The following is a 16,669-nucleotide window of genomic DNA, read 5'->3' as shown; positions in this document are numbered from 1 at the left end:
CTGTAAATATACGTTACTATAATTCTACACTGCTCAAAAAAATTAAAGGAACACTTCGAAAACACATCAGATCTAAACTTGGGGAAAAATGATCTTGAATATCTTTCCTGATAATAAGTGGGTGATGTATTAGTAACAAAATGATGCCACATCATTTGATAGAAATGAAAATGATCACCCTATAGAGGGGGGAAATCAAAGACACCCCAAAAATGAAAGTGAAAAAATGATGCAGCACACTGGTCCATTTGGCTAAAATGTCATTGTAGCAACTCAAAATGATTCTCAGTAGTTTGTGTGGCCCCCACGTGCTTGTACGCAGATCTGGGAGGAGATCCCCCAGACACCATCCGTAGTCTCATTAGGAGCATGCCCCGACGTTGTCAGGCATGCATACAAGCACGTGGGGGCCACACAAACTACTGAGAATCATTTTGAGTTGCTACAATGACATTTTAGCTAAATGGACCAGTGTGCTGCATCATTTTTTCACTTTCATTTTTGGGGTGTCTTTGATTTCCCCCTTCTATAGGGTGATCATTTTCATTTCTACAAAATTATGTGGCATCATTTTGTTACTAATACATCACCCACTTATTGTCAGGAAAGATATTCAAGATCATTTTTCCCCCAGTTTAGATCGGATGTGTTTTTGAAGTGTTCCTCTAATTTTTTGAGCAGTATATATTCTAGACTATATACATATAATTGTATTTATCATATTTTCCAATAAATCAGGGTTGTCCAAAGTATTGGCCTATCAGTACTATTGTAAAAAAAAAAGAAAAAAGCACAGTATTCTTATTTACTTATTATATTATTAGATATTACACTTCTTTGTTTGGTTACTTATAACCCAAAGCAAAGATGTAGTTGCTTTGTTCAGATAGCATATATTGGATACATACAATGGATTGACTTTAGGATCGTTGATGTACAAAATGTATCATAGTGCAGTAGAGTTAAATATTTTTGCAGTAAGTTGTGCATAAAATGTTAAATTATCTGCAATTATTTAAAAACAATACAACTCTTGTGCAAAATATTCATTTCAAAGCCAAAATAGTTGACTATATATTGTTCATTAAATTTGACATACCTCTGCATTCATAGCATTCTTCCTAACAAAATTTTACATCAAATTTATTCATGTCAGACACTTTTTTAGGGCATAAAATAGGTAATTACTGTACACTTAACTGGAGACAACACTGCAAATGTAAAAAAAAGGACATTTATTTTGAAAAAATACATTTTCTCATAAAATTAATCCACAATTGCAATATTTATTTATAATTACTTCGGTTTGATCAGTACACTCCCATTGGACAAAAAAAAATCTTTAGACTTAATATATAAGATGTAAAATCAGCCCGTGATATAAAATGGAGTGGAGTTTATTTCATCCTGTGTGCTGGAGCTTGAACACCTGCAACATTATGCAGGAACTCATAGAGTAATTTAGCATTGTTTGCATTCCCAAGTATTTCTGCTAGCTTATCCTGACTGAGTCTGGCTAGATCAGCCAGGCTGTCAGCGCTTTTCATAAGAGCTCGAAGGTTTTTCGTGCTTACCCCTGGCATCTTGAGCAGGAAGTCATAAGGTCCGGCGTTGTAGAGCTCTGCCGATTCAGACACCGTGTCCGATTCGGCCGTGACCGCTTGAGCTGCAGCGGCGTCTGGTTCTAAGCGACCTTGCTTCAGCTCCAGAAAGAGCTCAGCCGTGGCATGCGGGGAGGGACACCAGAGAATGCGAAGGCGTGGGAAATGCAACGTGAGTAAGGTGAGTTTGGAGGAAACGTCATTAGACGATATCTCGTGGCGGAAATCGGACCGGGCCATTAAGGAAAAGGGTTTTGCTGGGTCAAACTCGATGAGCAGCACTGGTTTTCTGTAATAGCGGCTCATGGAGAGGCACTGGGTATACAGGCGACCACTCTGCAGCGAGCCGATGAGATCACTGACGCTCTTGCGCTCCACGCATACGTCCGGCGTCAAGATGTAGTCACCTACTTCTAAAGTGACAGGGTCGATGTCCAGGCCCCTGCGGTGAAGTAGGGAGGGTAGTTCACTACGGAACTCACGCATGTCTACGATGACCCGTGAGGGCTCTTTGGGCTGGTCCTGACCTCCTGGATAAACACAAATACCCATCAAGACAACAGCCAAAAAACCCTGAGATTATACGCATATAAAAAGACTTGCCTGCTTTGCGAGTGTTGGTGGTGGCATTGGCAGGCTCTAAATTCCTGGCAAGGTCCAAATTGGTATCTTCTCGGCCTTCCCTCTCCTCTGGAATGACCATATTCGCTTTTTCTCTGCAAAATCGAAAGTGATCCAATTAGATCAGGGGTCTCCAAAGTGTGGAAAAGTTTGGACACCCATTAGTTAGTAGATGCTGACACCAACATGAACACAAATTAACTGTGACACCAGACAAGAGTGACATGACTCTGACCTAATTAGGTGTTCAAAGGCTTTCTTCTCCTTGGACAGCACAGTCAGGTACTTCTGTTCTTCCGTCGAACCCCCATAGATGAGGAAATACACCCTAGGAAGCAAATGCTAACTATAATATATGAAGATGTATCTCAAGTAGGCCTGTCACAATAATCAATAAAGCAATTAACCTCACAATAAATAAAAACAAACTTGATAATTTTGCTGGCCTTGATATATTGACATGTGCATGCATGTTTGTTTTCCTCCTCTTGCTCTACAAAACAGGCTGGATGGCAAGAGGTGTTCTCCCCGTTTGTGCGTGGGTTTTCTCCGGGTACTCCGGTTTCCTCCCACATTCCAAAAACATGCATGTTAGCTTACTTGGCGACTATGTGCCTTGCGATTGACTGGCGACCAGTCTAGGCTCCAGCATGACCCTAGTGACCCTAGTGAGGATAAGCAGCATAGAAAATGGATGGATGGGTTTGTTTATTTTATTTAAAAGTGCTTAAAATTCCAATTACAATGTTAAATACACTTCAGAAATTAAAGTCAATTGCTTATGATACTGCGTACTTATGTTATTATTCCATACATTACCATTGCATTACCCAAAAAATGGTTTCAAAATACAGTAATGTTGACTGAATGTTATTGTTATCGTTTATCTGCAATAATTTGGAGGACAATTATTAGTCCGGCAAAATTTGTTATCGTGACAGGCCTAATATCACGATATGGAGGCAAAGCACTGTATTGATAAAACTCCTTGGCGGAGGTAATAACCTTCGAAATGACCTGCTACTCACATACCTGAGTGGTTTTCCAGGCCGACAGGCTTTGTAGATCTCCAGCTGGCGCACAAAGCTGACTTCAGCATCATAAAGCACCACAAAAGTGGGCTCCACTTCATGTAGCACCCGAGTAAGGCTGTGGGGGTCGGTGCAGCCCTTCAGGGGGTGAATGACCATCAGGGGCTCCTTCAGTACAGCGTAGTAAGCATCAGATGATAAATCTTGCTTCAGAGCCTCTTCTTCTGATGCTGCTTCTTCTTCTCCAGGCATGTCATCCTCACTGCTGCCCATCACTACTGGTTCATCCGTCTGCTCTTTCCCAATCATCTGTGTCAAGGTCAGGGATGGCCTGGTCTTGGTGGCCTTTTTTTTCCGCAAAGGCTCCTTGCCTTTGGATGACCCTTGGTCCTTCCCCTTGGACCCGCATTTGAGGCAGCCATTGCCTTTTTTGTGCGTTGCCAGATCAAAACCAGAGGGAGCTGATGGATCTCGCTTAGCGATGGTGCGGATGTACAGTCTGTTCAGGAGCCGTTCAGCGCCATGCCTGATGTACTGCTGCAGTTGGGCACAAGTCCTGTCATCACTAGCGCAGATCAGCACACGACCTAAAAGTGATTTGTTACACTGTTTTTTGTTGATATTCTCTGTGCAAATAATCCTATCTATCATAAAAATGAAATGATGGCCCTCTCATGTCAGGGAATAATGATTAGCATTATTAAATGTGCTAAAATGGCAGTACAAACCAATGTACCAACACACCCTCTAACCTTGTTCAAACTGAGAGCTCTTATTCTCCGTCTCAATCTCCTGCAGGACCTCAGTCAGAGCATCCCACTTGGGACTCTTCTCAAGCACCAGCTCCCGCTTCACCTCTGAAACACACGCTCTATTAGCAATCTCATTATTATGATTCAAATGCCTTCTGAGGAAATATTTCTAGGGTCTCTTCAGTGTCACCTGAGGTGGAGGATGGCAGAGTTTTCTCTGCTCCAGCATCTACTTTAAGTTTCTTCTTGTTCTCTGGGATGCGGTAAACTCGGCTCCTGGCGTTCATAAACATGGAGGTACTGGAGTCGAGGAAGAGCCACCCTAAGAAGATAAAAGAATGTTTCAGCGCGGTAAATTGGCCAATCATTAAACCATTGATTTGAGATACATATTTAAAGTTGGAATTGAATGCATAAAAGAATGCAAAAAATGCATAAAAAAAATCATAATAAATATAATAATCAAATAATAATAATAATGGAATTGATATATATACACACATATCTTGTGTTATCAATACACTATGTGAGTCCAGCTGTGTTCTAAATGTATTTTTAATCACAAAACATCCTTAGCTTGCTAACAAAATGGCAACCGGAACCGAAAGTTAGCTACATAGCCTGTCTCTGATGTCATCAGCGTTTGACTCTCAAAAATGTTAACACAAAACATTGTTTCTATAATTTTATCTGCATAATACAATTCTAAATGCATAAGAATCGGATAAAAGAACATTTATCACTTTTACCTTTCTTGAAGACATGATTCTTGGTGCGAGTGTCCCCAAAGACACAATGTGGTAGCAAGATACAACACGAACACTACCTTCCTGTTTTGTCGCAAGTTATTTCTTGAATTCCATTCAATTCAATTCAGTAGTGTTTTTCACCTTCATCAAAATGCTTGAAACTTTCTTTGGCTCCATTTTCATGTCTTCAATGAAGGTAAAAGTAGCCCTAAATGCTCATTTATCCCATTCATTCATTATTTATTTGTATGTATTTATGTGCAATTGGAATTGTTTTCCGCATATCAAACTATAATTGTTAAAAGTATAAAAACGCGTTTTGTGTTAACATTTTTGGCTTTCTGGAACGGAATCATTGGATTTACATAATTTCTTTCGGGAAAAATGGATTCGCTTTGCGGCTGTTTTGGTTAGAGTCAAACCTGGAACAAATTAATGATGCTAACCTACACACACACACACACACACACACACCACCCTTTAAATCAGGTGTTTCCAACCACCGGGCCGTGGGTGGGGCTGAACTGGGCCGAGGAAACCTTTCAGGCGCAATGATAAAAAAAAAAAAAAAATAAAAAATAACGAAAAAATAACGAAATACAATTTTACGTAAATGCATATCCATCCATCCATCTTCTACCGCTTATCCGAGATCGGGTCGCGGGGGCAACAGCCTAAGCAGGGAGGCCCAGATTTTCCTCTCCCCGGCCACTTCGTCCAGCTCCTCCCGGCGGATCCCGAGGCATTCCTAGGCCAGTTGGGAAACACAGTCTCTCCAACGTGTCCTGGGTCTTCCCCGAGGCCTTTTACCGGTCGGACTTGCCCTGAACACCTCCCCAGGGAGGCGTCCGGGAGGCATCCTGACCAGATGCCCAAGCCACCTCATCTGGCTCCTCTCAATGCGGAGGAGGAGCGGTTCTACTCCGAGTCTCTCCCGGATGACACTGCTTCTCACCCTATCTCTAAGGGAGAGCCCAGCCACCCTACGGAGAAAACTCATTTCGGCCGCTTGTACCCGCGATCTTGTCCTTTCAGTCATTACCCAAAGCTCATGATCATAGGTGAGGGTAGGAACGTAGATCGACCAGTAAATTGAGAGCTTTGCCTTTTGGCTTAGCTCTCTCTTCACCACAACAGACCGATGTAGAGTCTGCATCACTGCAGACGCCGCACCAATTCGCTTATCGATCTCGCGTTCCATCCTTCCCTCACTCGTGAATAAGACCCCAAGGTACCTAAACTCCTCCACTTGGGGCAGGATCTCATCCCCGACCTGGAGATGGCATTCCACCCTTTTCCGGGCGAGAACCATGGACTCGGACTTGGAGGTGCTGATTCTCATGCCGGCCGCTTCGCACTCGGCTGCGAACCAATCCAGTGAAAATTGACGTTCACGGCTTGATGAAGCCAGCAGGACCACATCATCTGCAAAAAGCAGAGACTCAATCCTGCAGCCACCAAACCGGAACCCCTCAACGCCCTGGCTGCGCCTAGAAATTCTGTCCATAAAAATAATGAACAGAATTGGTGACAAAGGGCAGCCCTGGCGGAGTCCAACCTTCACTGGAAACGGGTCGGACTTACTGCCGGATGCGAACCAAACTCTGACACCGGTCATACAGGGAACGAACAGCTTGAATTAGCTGGTCCGATACCCCATACTCCCGGAGTACTCCCCACAAAATTCCTCGAGGAACACGGTCTAATGCCTTCTCCAAGTCTACAAAACACATGTAGACTGGTTGGGCAAACTCCCATGCACCCTCAAGGACCCTGCTGAGAGTGTAGAGCTGGTCCACAGTTCCACGACCAGGACGAAAACCACACTGCTCCTCCTGAATCCGAGATTCAACTATCCGGCGGATCCTCCTCTGCAGAACCCCTGAATAGACCTTACCAGGGAGGCTGAGGAGTGTGATTCCACGATAGTTGGAACACACCCTCCGGTCCCCCTTCTTAAAAAGGGGAACCACCACCCCGGTCTGCCAATCCAGAGGCCCCCGATGTCCACGCGATGCTGCAGAGTCGTGTCAATTAAGACATGCATACAGCATCCATGGCCTTAAGGAACTCCGGGCGGATCTCATCCACCCCCGGGGCCCTGCCACCGAGGAGCTTTTTGACAACCTCAGCAACCTCAGCCCCAGAGATAGGAGAGCCCACCGTGGAGTCCCCAGGCTCTGCTTCCTCATAGGAAGACGTGCCGGTGGGATTGAGGAGGTCTTCGAAGTATTCTTTCCACCGATCCACAACATCCCGAGTTGAGGTCAGCAGCACACCATCCCCACCATACACGGTGTTGACTGTGCACTGCTTCCCCCTCCTGAGACGCCGAATGGTGGTCCAGAATCTCTTCGAAGCCGTCCGGAAGTCGTTCTCCATGGCTTCTCCGAACTCCTCCCATGTCCGAGTTTTTGCCTCAGCGACTGCCAGAGCCGCAGACCGCTTGGCCTGCCGATACCTGTCAGCTGCTTCCGGAGTCCCATGAGCCAAAAAGGCCCGATAGGACTCCTTCTTCATCTTGACGGCATCCCTCACCACTGGTGTCCACCAACGGGTTCTGGGATTACCGCCACGACAGGCACCAACCACCTTACGGCCACAGCTCCAATCAGCTGCCTCGACAATAGAGGCACGGAACATGGCCCATTCAGACTCAATGTCCGCCACCTCCCTCGGAACACGGTCGAAGCTCTCCCGGAGGTGGGAGTTGAAACTCCTTCTGACCGGGGACTCTGCCAGTCGTTCCCAGCAGACCCTCACAATACGTTTGGGCCTGCCAGGTCTGACCGGCATCCTCCCCCACCATCGGAGCCAACTTACCACCAGGTGGTGATCAGTTGACAGCTCCACCCCCTCTTCACCCGAGTGTCCAAAACATATGGCCGCAAGTCCGATGATACGACCACAAAGTCAATCATGGAAGTGCGGCCTAGGGTGTCCTGGTGCCAAGTGCACATGTGGACACCCTTATGCTTGAACATTGTGTTTGTTATCGACAATCTGTGACGAGCACAGAAGTCCAATAACAAAGCACCGCTCGGGTTCAGATCAGGGGGGCCGTTCCTCCCAATCATGCCTCTCCAGGTCTCACTGTCGCTGCCAACGTGAGCATTGAAGTCCCCCAGCAGAACAAGGGAATCGCCCGAGGGAGCACTCTCCAGTACTTCCTCTACAGACTCCAAAAAAGGTGGGTATTCTGAACTGCTGTTTGGCGCATAAGCACAAACAACAAGTCAGGACCCGTCCCCCCACTCGAAGGCGGAGGGAAACTACCCTCTCGTTCACCGGGTTAAACTCCAACATGCCGGCCACAAGCCGGGGCGCAACAAGAATTGCCACCCCTGCCCGTCGCCTCTCACTGCTGGCAACGCCAGAGTGGAACAAGGTCCAACCCCTCTCAAGAGGACTGGTTCCAGAGCCCTTGCTGTGCATTGAGGTGAGTCCGACTATATCTAGCCGGAACTTATCAACCTCATGCACCAGCTCAGGCTCTTTCCCTACCAGAGAGGTGACATTCCATGTCCCTAGAGCTAGTTTCTGTAGCTGAGGATTAGACCGCCAAGGTCCCCACCTTCAGCTGTCACCCAGCTCACTCTGCACCCAACCCCTTTGGCCCCTCCCATGAGTGGTGAGCTCATTGGAGGGGGGACCCATGTTGTCTCTTGGGCGTAGGCCCGGCCACCAGACGCTCGCCATCGTGCCCCTCCTCCAGGCCTGGCTCCAGAGAGGGGCCCCGGTGACCCGCGTCCGGGTAAGGGAAAATGTGGTCCAATGTTTTTTGTCATCATAGAGGTCTATTGAGCTACTCTTTGTCTGGTCCCTCACCTAGGACCTGTTTGTCGTGGGTGACCCTACCAGGGGCATAGAAACCCCTGACAACTTAGCTCCTAGGATCATCGGGACACGCAAACTCCTCCACCACGATAAGGTGGTAGCTCAGGGAGGAGGTAAATGCATATCAATTTTGGAAATATGGGCCATTATTTTATTTAAAAAAGTAATATAGTTAGAAGTTTTTGCATGTTTATGTTGTTTGTTGCGAGTGTTCCACTTTGTTATTAAATGAGATAAATTAGATCGCTATAATGTACGACTCCCACCGCCCCCAGATTTGTGGGAACCTGGGCCGTGAGTCCAAAAAGGTTAGGGACCACTGCTTTAAACTACCTGAGTTGGAGCCAAAGTTCTTTTGACTGGAGCGGAGGGACTCGAGAAGATTGAGGAACGTGACACAATCGTACTGGGTGAGGTAGAGCAGCAGAACCCTGAGTACTTTCAGGTCCTGAACCAGTGCTTTAGTCTTTGATCCCAGCTGGTGCCACAAGGGGTCCAAGTAATGGCGGATGGTCTGCATAATGACAAGGTGTGAAAATAAGTTAGCCAGCATACGCTAACATGAATGAAGGCACAGAAGCGATGTTTTTTTTTAGGTGAATGCCACAGCCCCAGTGTGCGAATATTTTGGTTTTAAACAGAATGAACAAGGCGCAAGAATATGGATGAACTGATGTCGCATTTGTTCCAAAGTAGTGACGATGAAGAAGGGGAACACGACCAACTTGTATGCACACCTGAAACACAAACATCCTTTTAGTTTTCCCAACTGTGGAAAAAATATCGCTGGAGGTGCAGCAGAGCCTTTGTACCGACAGCCAACACTTACTGAGGTGTTTGGTCGGCAAAGTACATATAAACAAAATAGCGCAAAATGGTGCGCGCTCACAGACAGTGTCGCTCACTACCTTACAAAAGAAATGCAACCCCCCAGTACGGTACGTTTGAAAAGACAACATTTCAGGAAATGTTAGAAATGTGAACATACATGTCACAGACAACAATTCCTATTCCTACTATATAACTAAGTGAAAGAAGATGTGTTGAAGAACATCGGAAACATTTCTGCCACCACAGATGTGTGGTCCAGCTCAAATATGACCCCCCACATTAGTTTAACAATACACCACAAAACTGCATGTGTGTGTTTTTTATTGGAGTGTTTTTCTTTCTTAACAGTCTATTTGTTGTTTTTTGGTTATGGTTGTGATTTTTATTTAAGCGGAATTTTTCCCAGAAGAGATTGACAGTCCAGTTTATTTTCACTGAGTTGTTTTTGTTTGTTTATTATGTTGTTTGTTCAATTTATTTAAAAGCTCTTGACATTCCAATTCCAATGTTAAATACTCTTCAGAAATTAAAGTTTATTGCTTTTGATACGATGTACTCTCATTATTATGCCATATAATTAATGAAAAAATTGTCTCAAAAAACATAGCCAATAATATCAATTATCAACAATAATTTGTAGGACAATTATTGTCTAGCAGAAATTTGTTATCGTGACAGGTCTCATGAAACTAAAAATATTCTCACATTGACAGATTTAACTAGGATTGTAGCTACCTTGTCAAAGGCATTGCTAAGCGTGTTCTCCAAGGAGAGATCCTCAGCCTCCAGGGTGGGATTATAGCGTTTCAGCTCCTTCAGACAAGCGCTCATTATGTCCAGGATGGAGCTCTGGATGGCCCTCATCGCTGGCGTCAGTGACACATGGAGCTCCACCACATCTGGCTTGTGTCTGTCGAGTGATGTGTTTACTGAAGCTTGAAACCTGTTGAATGTAGAATAGAAGAGTGAAAGAGGGATGAGAGGGGGTCAAAATAGTGTGAAAGCTGAAAGACATACAGTGGGACCTGTTGGAAAGCCCACAATGTTTGCATCTGTATCCTTTCTTAATGTTTCACAGATGCTTGCAGTCAAGAATTAAGATCCCGTCATCCTAATAAATCCACACAAGCAGAAGACAAGCAGCAATGTTCTTTAACTTGAACACATACATCCTACAGTATACCTTTGCCACTCCCTTTTAAAAAGGACCCTCACGAGGAAGTTGTTGCACCTTCCAATTGTTCGGAAGCTTATTCGAGTTTCCAATAATAAATAATAGAAATGAAAGCACTTTTGTCACCATACAAGAAACACGTTACCCTTGTTAATTGTCATGAAAGTGCGTGAATTTTGGCAATAAGTTCCTTTTTTATCTTAAGTTATGTGAAGTGGTACAAAGACACGACAAAGCGTAAGAAAATGCAAAAAAAAACTACTTGGTGTCCAAGAGAGAGGACGGAGATCTGCTGATGCCGAGGCACTTTATTCAGTTTTCCCTTTTCTTGGGTTCAGGATATCTCTTTGATATTTTTCACAACCACACAAACAGACTACATTGTGTTCACTCCCTGACAGTTACATTTGAATACCACCACCTTTCCTAACAAAAAGCCATAGAAAGACTCCAAAATAATGCAATTTAGTTAATCAGTCGTTTCATGCACAATACACAGCAGGTTTGCCGCCACATAGAAAATAAAATCAAACAAAGTTGACCCTCTTGGGGGTGTATATACCTGGGCCAGAGGTAGAGCTTTTTGACAAAGAGGTTCCTCATCACACGCTCCACCTGGCAGAACCCCGAGGAAAAGGCAATGGCTTTGTCAGTGAAGGCTTTGATGAATCCTGTCTTGTTCTTCTGTCGGAACAGGCGCAGGATGAACGCTTCCTGACACGACTCAATGATTTTGTGAGCGCGGTACACCAGGATGCCTTGACAGGAAGTGGAGAGAACGCAAAAGATATGTGCATTTGATTTCAAAGGTAAATGTAAGAAATTGCTTCTGTCAGTTACTCTCTGCTGCTAAGGTAGACACAGACACAGGTAGATTGACACAGGTAAATTGACAGTGAGTTTGCATATTCTCCCTGTGATTGCATGGGTTTTCTCACTTCCTCCGTTACTCCAAAAACATGAAAGATATGCTAATTGGACACTCTATTGTCCATAGTTGTAAATGTCGGTGTGAGTGGTTGTTTGTCTATGTGTCCTGTGATTGGCTGGCCAGTCCAGGGTGCACCCACCTGTGACCCTAGGAGGACAAGCTAGATGTATGAATGACACCAGTACTATTCTGACACAAACTCAGTTATTGTTGTTATAGTTATAAAGACTGGATAGAACAGAAAACTATCGATCTCATCACGTTAGTATCGATAATGTCCATATTTGGTTCGATCCGCACACCTCTATTTGCCGTGCTGCACGCACGCTTACCTGATATAAGATGGGCTGGGATACGGTCTGTCAGGAAGTCGACCACCAGGATTCTACTGGTGACAAACAGCACGCCTCCGTCGGTGTAGACGTTGTATCGTTCGCTACCTTGGACTTCGCTAGTCACCGTCCTGGGCAAGTGGCTCACTCCCTCTATTCGCAACTGCTCCGTGAAGTACTCCTAACGGAGAAAACGCGGGTCAGTTAGCGCTATTTAAAGTATGACTTGCTGTTAATGAGCCTGTTGCCGACCTGTTCAGGTGTGGTTGTGTTGAGCAGGAGAACCAGGCTGCCCTGCTCCGAGTACACCCGCATGAACTGCAGCAGGATGCGGTCTATTCCCATCCCTTCCGCCACTACCAGCAGTCCGTCACAGCCCAGCAAACTCAGGAACATTTCGGTCTCAAATTCCAGCAGAGCACCCGCCATGGTGGAAGCAGAGACACGAATTTCCCTACCAAGCAAAATGTCAGCTAAAAGCAGTACAAAACATAACAAAAACTACCTACTATCACCGGTAAGATGGCGCTTGTTATTTCATGTTTTGACGAGGCCCTTCCGGTCACGTGACACTAAAAGGCCAACAAGTAAGAGGTTGAAAAAACGTCAGCACGCCATCTACTGGTGTAAAATATATAAGCAGAGGCTACAGTTCTTCCAATATGATGATGCACAATGACAAATGCTGTAATGTGTCACTAAAAACGTTGTTAATTTCATAGCCAAATTAAAATAAATAAATAGATAAGGAATCCTTATATCAGGTCAGGGTTTAGATGAAGCCTGTCGTCTTCAGGGGTGCGTTCACTGTGTGTCATGTTTCGTAAGGTTAAAACTAATTCTTATGAGCTTGCTCTGCTTGTGAGGGTTTTTTTGGTCAAGTTTGAATGCCATCACTCTGAACCTTGGCATACGGCAAACAAGCGGACTGAGACCGCTTGAAAGATGGGTCTTGGTCCACTGACAAGTGAACTCGGGAGCTCAGACGTGAACGTGAATGTGAACGAAAGTTTTGATCTGTACCAAAGTACTGTATATGAAATAATAATAACATCAAAATGAAGAATAATAAAATACATAAAACAAAGTACATACAAGTAGAGACATGTAAAATATATACAAAAATGTAGAATAAATAAGGTGTTTTTTATTGTAAAAGATTTTTTTCATTTTTTTCCCTTTAAGAAACATTTTAAAATGTGCCATGCTTAATGTGCAGCGGCAGATCATTCCAGAATACTGGGAGTTGCAACAGCAAAAGCACAGTGTTCCATATTTTGTAAATCAACGCATGTAGGTATGCGAAGAAGTTATATATATATTTCATTTCTCACAGTACGACTTTTAAAAAGAACATATTTATCTTTAATATTTCAATTTTATGCTACTGAAATGAAATTATTTTTCCTAATTAATATTACGAGATTTTGGTCATAAAATTGTGACGAACAGCTGTTTTTTTTCATTTCTGCTGTTGTTGTTGTTGTTTTTTTTAAATTTCTTCTCAGATGACTTTATTCCTATAATATTTTGACATTATTTTCATAATATTGTAACTTTTTCCGCAACCTAATTTTCAAAAAATTGAAATTAATTTGCTCATTTCTCATAATATTGCGACTTTAAACATAAAAAAAATTCTTTACTCTTTCAACTCTGCTGCAAAATTATATCATTTTTTCTCATAATATTGCAAATTTATTCTTGTAAAATTGTGACTTTTCTCGTTAGAATATTTCAGTTCTTTCTTCATATTTTGACTTTATTTTTTATAAAATTACAGCTGTTTTTTTTTCATTTCTGCTGTTGTTTTTTTTTTATTTAAACTTGTAAACGTTCTTCTCGTAAATATGACATTATTCCCCATAATATTTTGACTCTTGTAACTTTTTCTGCAACCTAATTTTTCAAAACTTACAACTTGATATGTTTTTTTGTTTGTTTTTAATATTATTATGACTTAAAAAATAACTTTTTTCTTTAATATTTCAACTTTGTGCAACTAAAATTATGTCATTTTAAATCTGAATATTACGACATTATTCTCATAAAATTAAGACTTTTTCTCTTTAGATTACAACTTTACCCTCTTATTATTTTGACTTTGTTCTTGTAAAATTACTGGTGATTTTTTTTCCCGTTTTTGCTGTTGTTTGTTTTTAGTTTTCATGTTTCATTATATTTTTAGAATGTGCAAATGGCCCCCGGGCCCACTTTGGACACCCTTGGTTTATGTGGTTTTCGGGACCTTCAGGAGCAGTTGATTAGCTGATCTGAGAGAACTTGTGTGTGTGTGTAAACTCAGTATTTTTGTTCTCGATTCGCTAATTGCTCCCCGTGTGTGCGTGGGTTTTCTCCGGGTACTCCGGTTTCCTCCCACATTCCAAAAACATGCATGTTAGGTTAATTGGAGACTCTAAATTGCCCATAGGTATGAATGTGAGTGTGAATGGTTGTTTGTCTATATGTGCCCTGCCATTGGCTGGCGACCAGTCCAGGGTGTACCCCGCCTGTCGCCCGAAGTCAGCTGGGATAGGCTCCAGCATGCCCCCGCGACCCTAATGAGGAGAAGCGGTATAGAAGATGGATGGATGGACGGATTTGCTAATTGATTCTCCCAGTCGAAGCACTAGCAAAAAAGCGTGGAGAAAATGAAAAGCAGTTGAATTGTGTGAAAAGTGTAAATCTACTCCACAAAAGCAGAGTGAGCTCCGGCATGTGGTTTCAGTGACAACACAGACATATCTTTGGGTGGATTATCCCTCTTAGGCGCTGACAATGACGGCGCTGTAATTGACTTGCATGAGAATGTCTGAAAATGTGGATCTCTGCGGTGTCAGCCCACCTTCTCGCCAACTTGATGGTACAGACAACACACGGGGTGACAATAGAAAAAGGCAGTCTCCTCGTTGTGTTCCATTAACGCTATCTTACTTTTCTGTTTTATCAACTTGCCCTTGAAAGGTCAAAGCAAACTGTGTGTGTGTTCATTGCTGAAACTCTACAAAGTGTTTAAACACTAAAAAGTTGCCACCATAAATGTGCGTTTTGTTCAAGTTCCACTGAGTCTTTGACATCGTCCTTTGATAAATGATCACAAAATATACATTACAGCTGCTATAATTACAATATCTGACCTTTCCTATAACCAGACGTTTAGAGTGACTTTAATCCCATAGATGATTTATGTCTGGAGGTCATTATGATTTCAAATTACTGCATAAAGTATGGTTACATTGTGAAGTCCAGAAGGTGTCCAAAGTGTGTCCTTGGAGCCATTTTTGGCCTACAGCTCATTTTTTATTGCCCTTATTCAGGCAATTAAATAAATTCATCAATAATTAGATACATATTAGATATTACACTAATTTGTGACATTAATATTCTGGCTAATTGCACAATAAAAGAGATATCATACACAGTCGGTGCTATAGTACCCCACCTCCCCTTGAAGGAGCGGGGGCGTGTGTGAGCTGGAAGGTGCTCATTCTTACAAGTCCTTCCATAGAGAGAAAAAGCCAGTGCTTGGTACTTTTTTGACAGCATCCCCAGCTAGAGTTATACCACGCAACGAGTCACATGGATGAAAGATATTTTTATGCTCTCCCAAATGAATTTGACTGTCAAGATGGCGGATTTTATATCCAAGCTCAACAGAAGGTGATCAGACTTTTACAAAAAAGTAGCAGAAGTTTTCCTGGAGAAGAGTAGGGCGCAAATAAAAAGTAAAAGCACACATGTTTGCAAAATATATTTAAATGAGACTAAGAAGTACAGTGGTACCTTGGTTAACATCTGCCCCGGTTAGAGTCCAAAATTTACGCAAAAATTTTGCCTTGGTTTGCATTCGCCCACCTGGTTAGTGTGCAATATGGCACGCTTAACAAACTGTTGTATCAGTGCTTGGTTTGTTTACGCAGCCATCTTGGATCACGCACCCAAGACGAAATCTCGCGATACTTAGTTCACAGTTTACTAGAGCAGCCTGTAAGGCACATGGACCCTCGGTGTTGATAACTCTTGTCCATGCAATGCGACGAACTCTAAATAAGCCGTCATGAGTCAAAGGAAGGTTGCGAGTGACAGTAACATTCCAAAGAGTGTGAGGACCACCACTGAATTCAAGGAAGAAGTCATCGCAAAGTCCGAAGACAGCGTCCGTGTTATCAATCTCACCAGGATGTATTGTACGGGAAGCCCTTATCAACATCAAGTACCATCCTGAAGAATAACAACGTCATCAAGTGAGCTAATGTTGCGAAAGGAGTAACGATGTTAACAAAACAGAGACCACAAACCATCGAAGATGTTCACAAATTGTTGTTGGTGTGGATCAATGGCTCGCGGGAGCCAGCGGGAGACACTGTTTCAGAGGCCAGGCTGAGGTGTGCGGATCTGACAAAGAAAACACCTGCAACGAGTGAGTCTGTTGACGAATTTAAAGCAAGCAGAGGCTGGTTGTAAATTTAAAAAAAAAAGACCAGGCATACACAGAGTTGTTAGGCATGGCGAAATGACAAACGTGCCTCCAAACTCCTCCATCCCTCCCCTTTTTGGTTGTTGTGTGTCCACTACAGGTAAATTGATGTTAAATGTTTATTTCTCCATTTCATATGTCATGTTTATAGCATTGTTTTTTGAATGTAAAAATGTACATGTTAAAAAATCCTTATCAGACCTCTCTGCATAGATGTTTTGTGCCACATGAGTGCAACAACAGTTTAAAAAACAAAACCAGGATTGCCCTCCAAGTATAATCTCCTCTCCTCCCCCTCCCTTTTTGCAAGGCTAGGTAAGTATGTTCAGTTGT

General features: G+C 43.2%; 1 protein-coding gene across 2 annotated transcripts; it reads right to left on the bottom strand.

Moving 5' to 3' along the window:
- Positions 1-1,144: 1,144 nt before the first annotated feature.
- On the bottom strand, positions 1,145-12,405 carry ercc4 (excision repair cross-complementation group 4). Of its 2 annotated transcripts, XM_054769039.1 has the most exons (11): positions 12,112-12,405; positions 11,860-12,040; positions 11,159-11,354; positions 10,158-10,365; positions 8,925-9,105; positions 4,196-4,327; positions 4,006-4,110; positions 3,255-3,840; positions 2,458-2,550; positions 2,205-2,317; positions 1,148-2,131 (listed from the first exon to the last, which is right to left on the bottom strand). In XM_054769039.1, the coding sequence occupies exons 1-11, from the start codon at positions 12,286-12,288 to the stop codon at positions 1,398-1,400; spliced, it is 2,706 nt and encodes a 901-aa protein (XP_054625014.1). In that variant the 5' UTR covers positions 12,289-12,405; the 3' UTR covers positions 1,148-1,397. The 2 variants fall into 2 exon arrangements, with proteins under 2 accessions (XP_054625015.1, XP_054625014.1); XM_054769040.1 differs by lacking the exons at positions 11,159-11,354; positions 11,860-12,040; positions 12,112-12,405 and adding an exon at positions 10,440-10,549 and having other exon boundaries at positions 1,145-2,131.
- Positions 12,406-16,669: the final 4,264 nt, after the last annotated feature.

Source organism: Dunckerocampus dactyliophorus, chromosome 2, assembly GCF_027744805.1.
Source record: "Dunckerocampus dactyliophorus isolate RoL2022-P2 chromosome 2, RoL_Ddac_1.1, whole genome shotgun sequence".
Taxonomy (NCBI): Eukaryota; Metazoa; Chordata; class Actinopteri; order Syngnathiformes; family Syngnathidae; genus Dunckerocampus; species Dunckerocampus dactyliophorus.
Note: the sequence above shows the minus strand (reverse complement) of the source record. Positions and strands in the feature narration are given on the sequence as shown.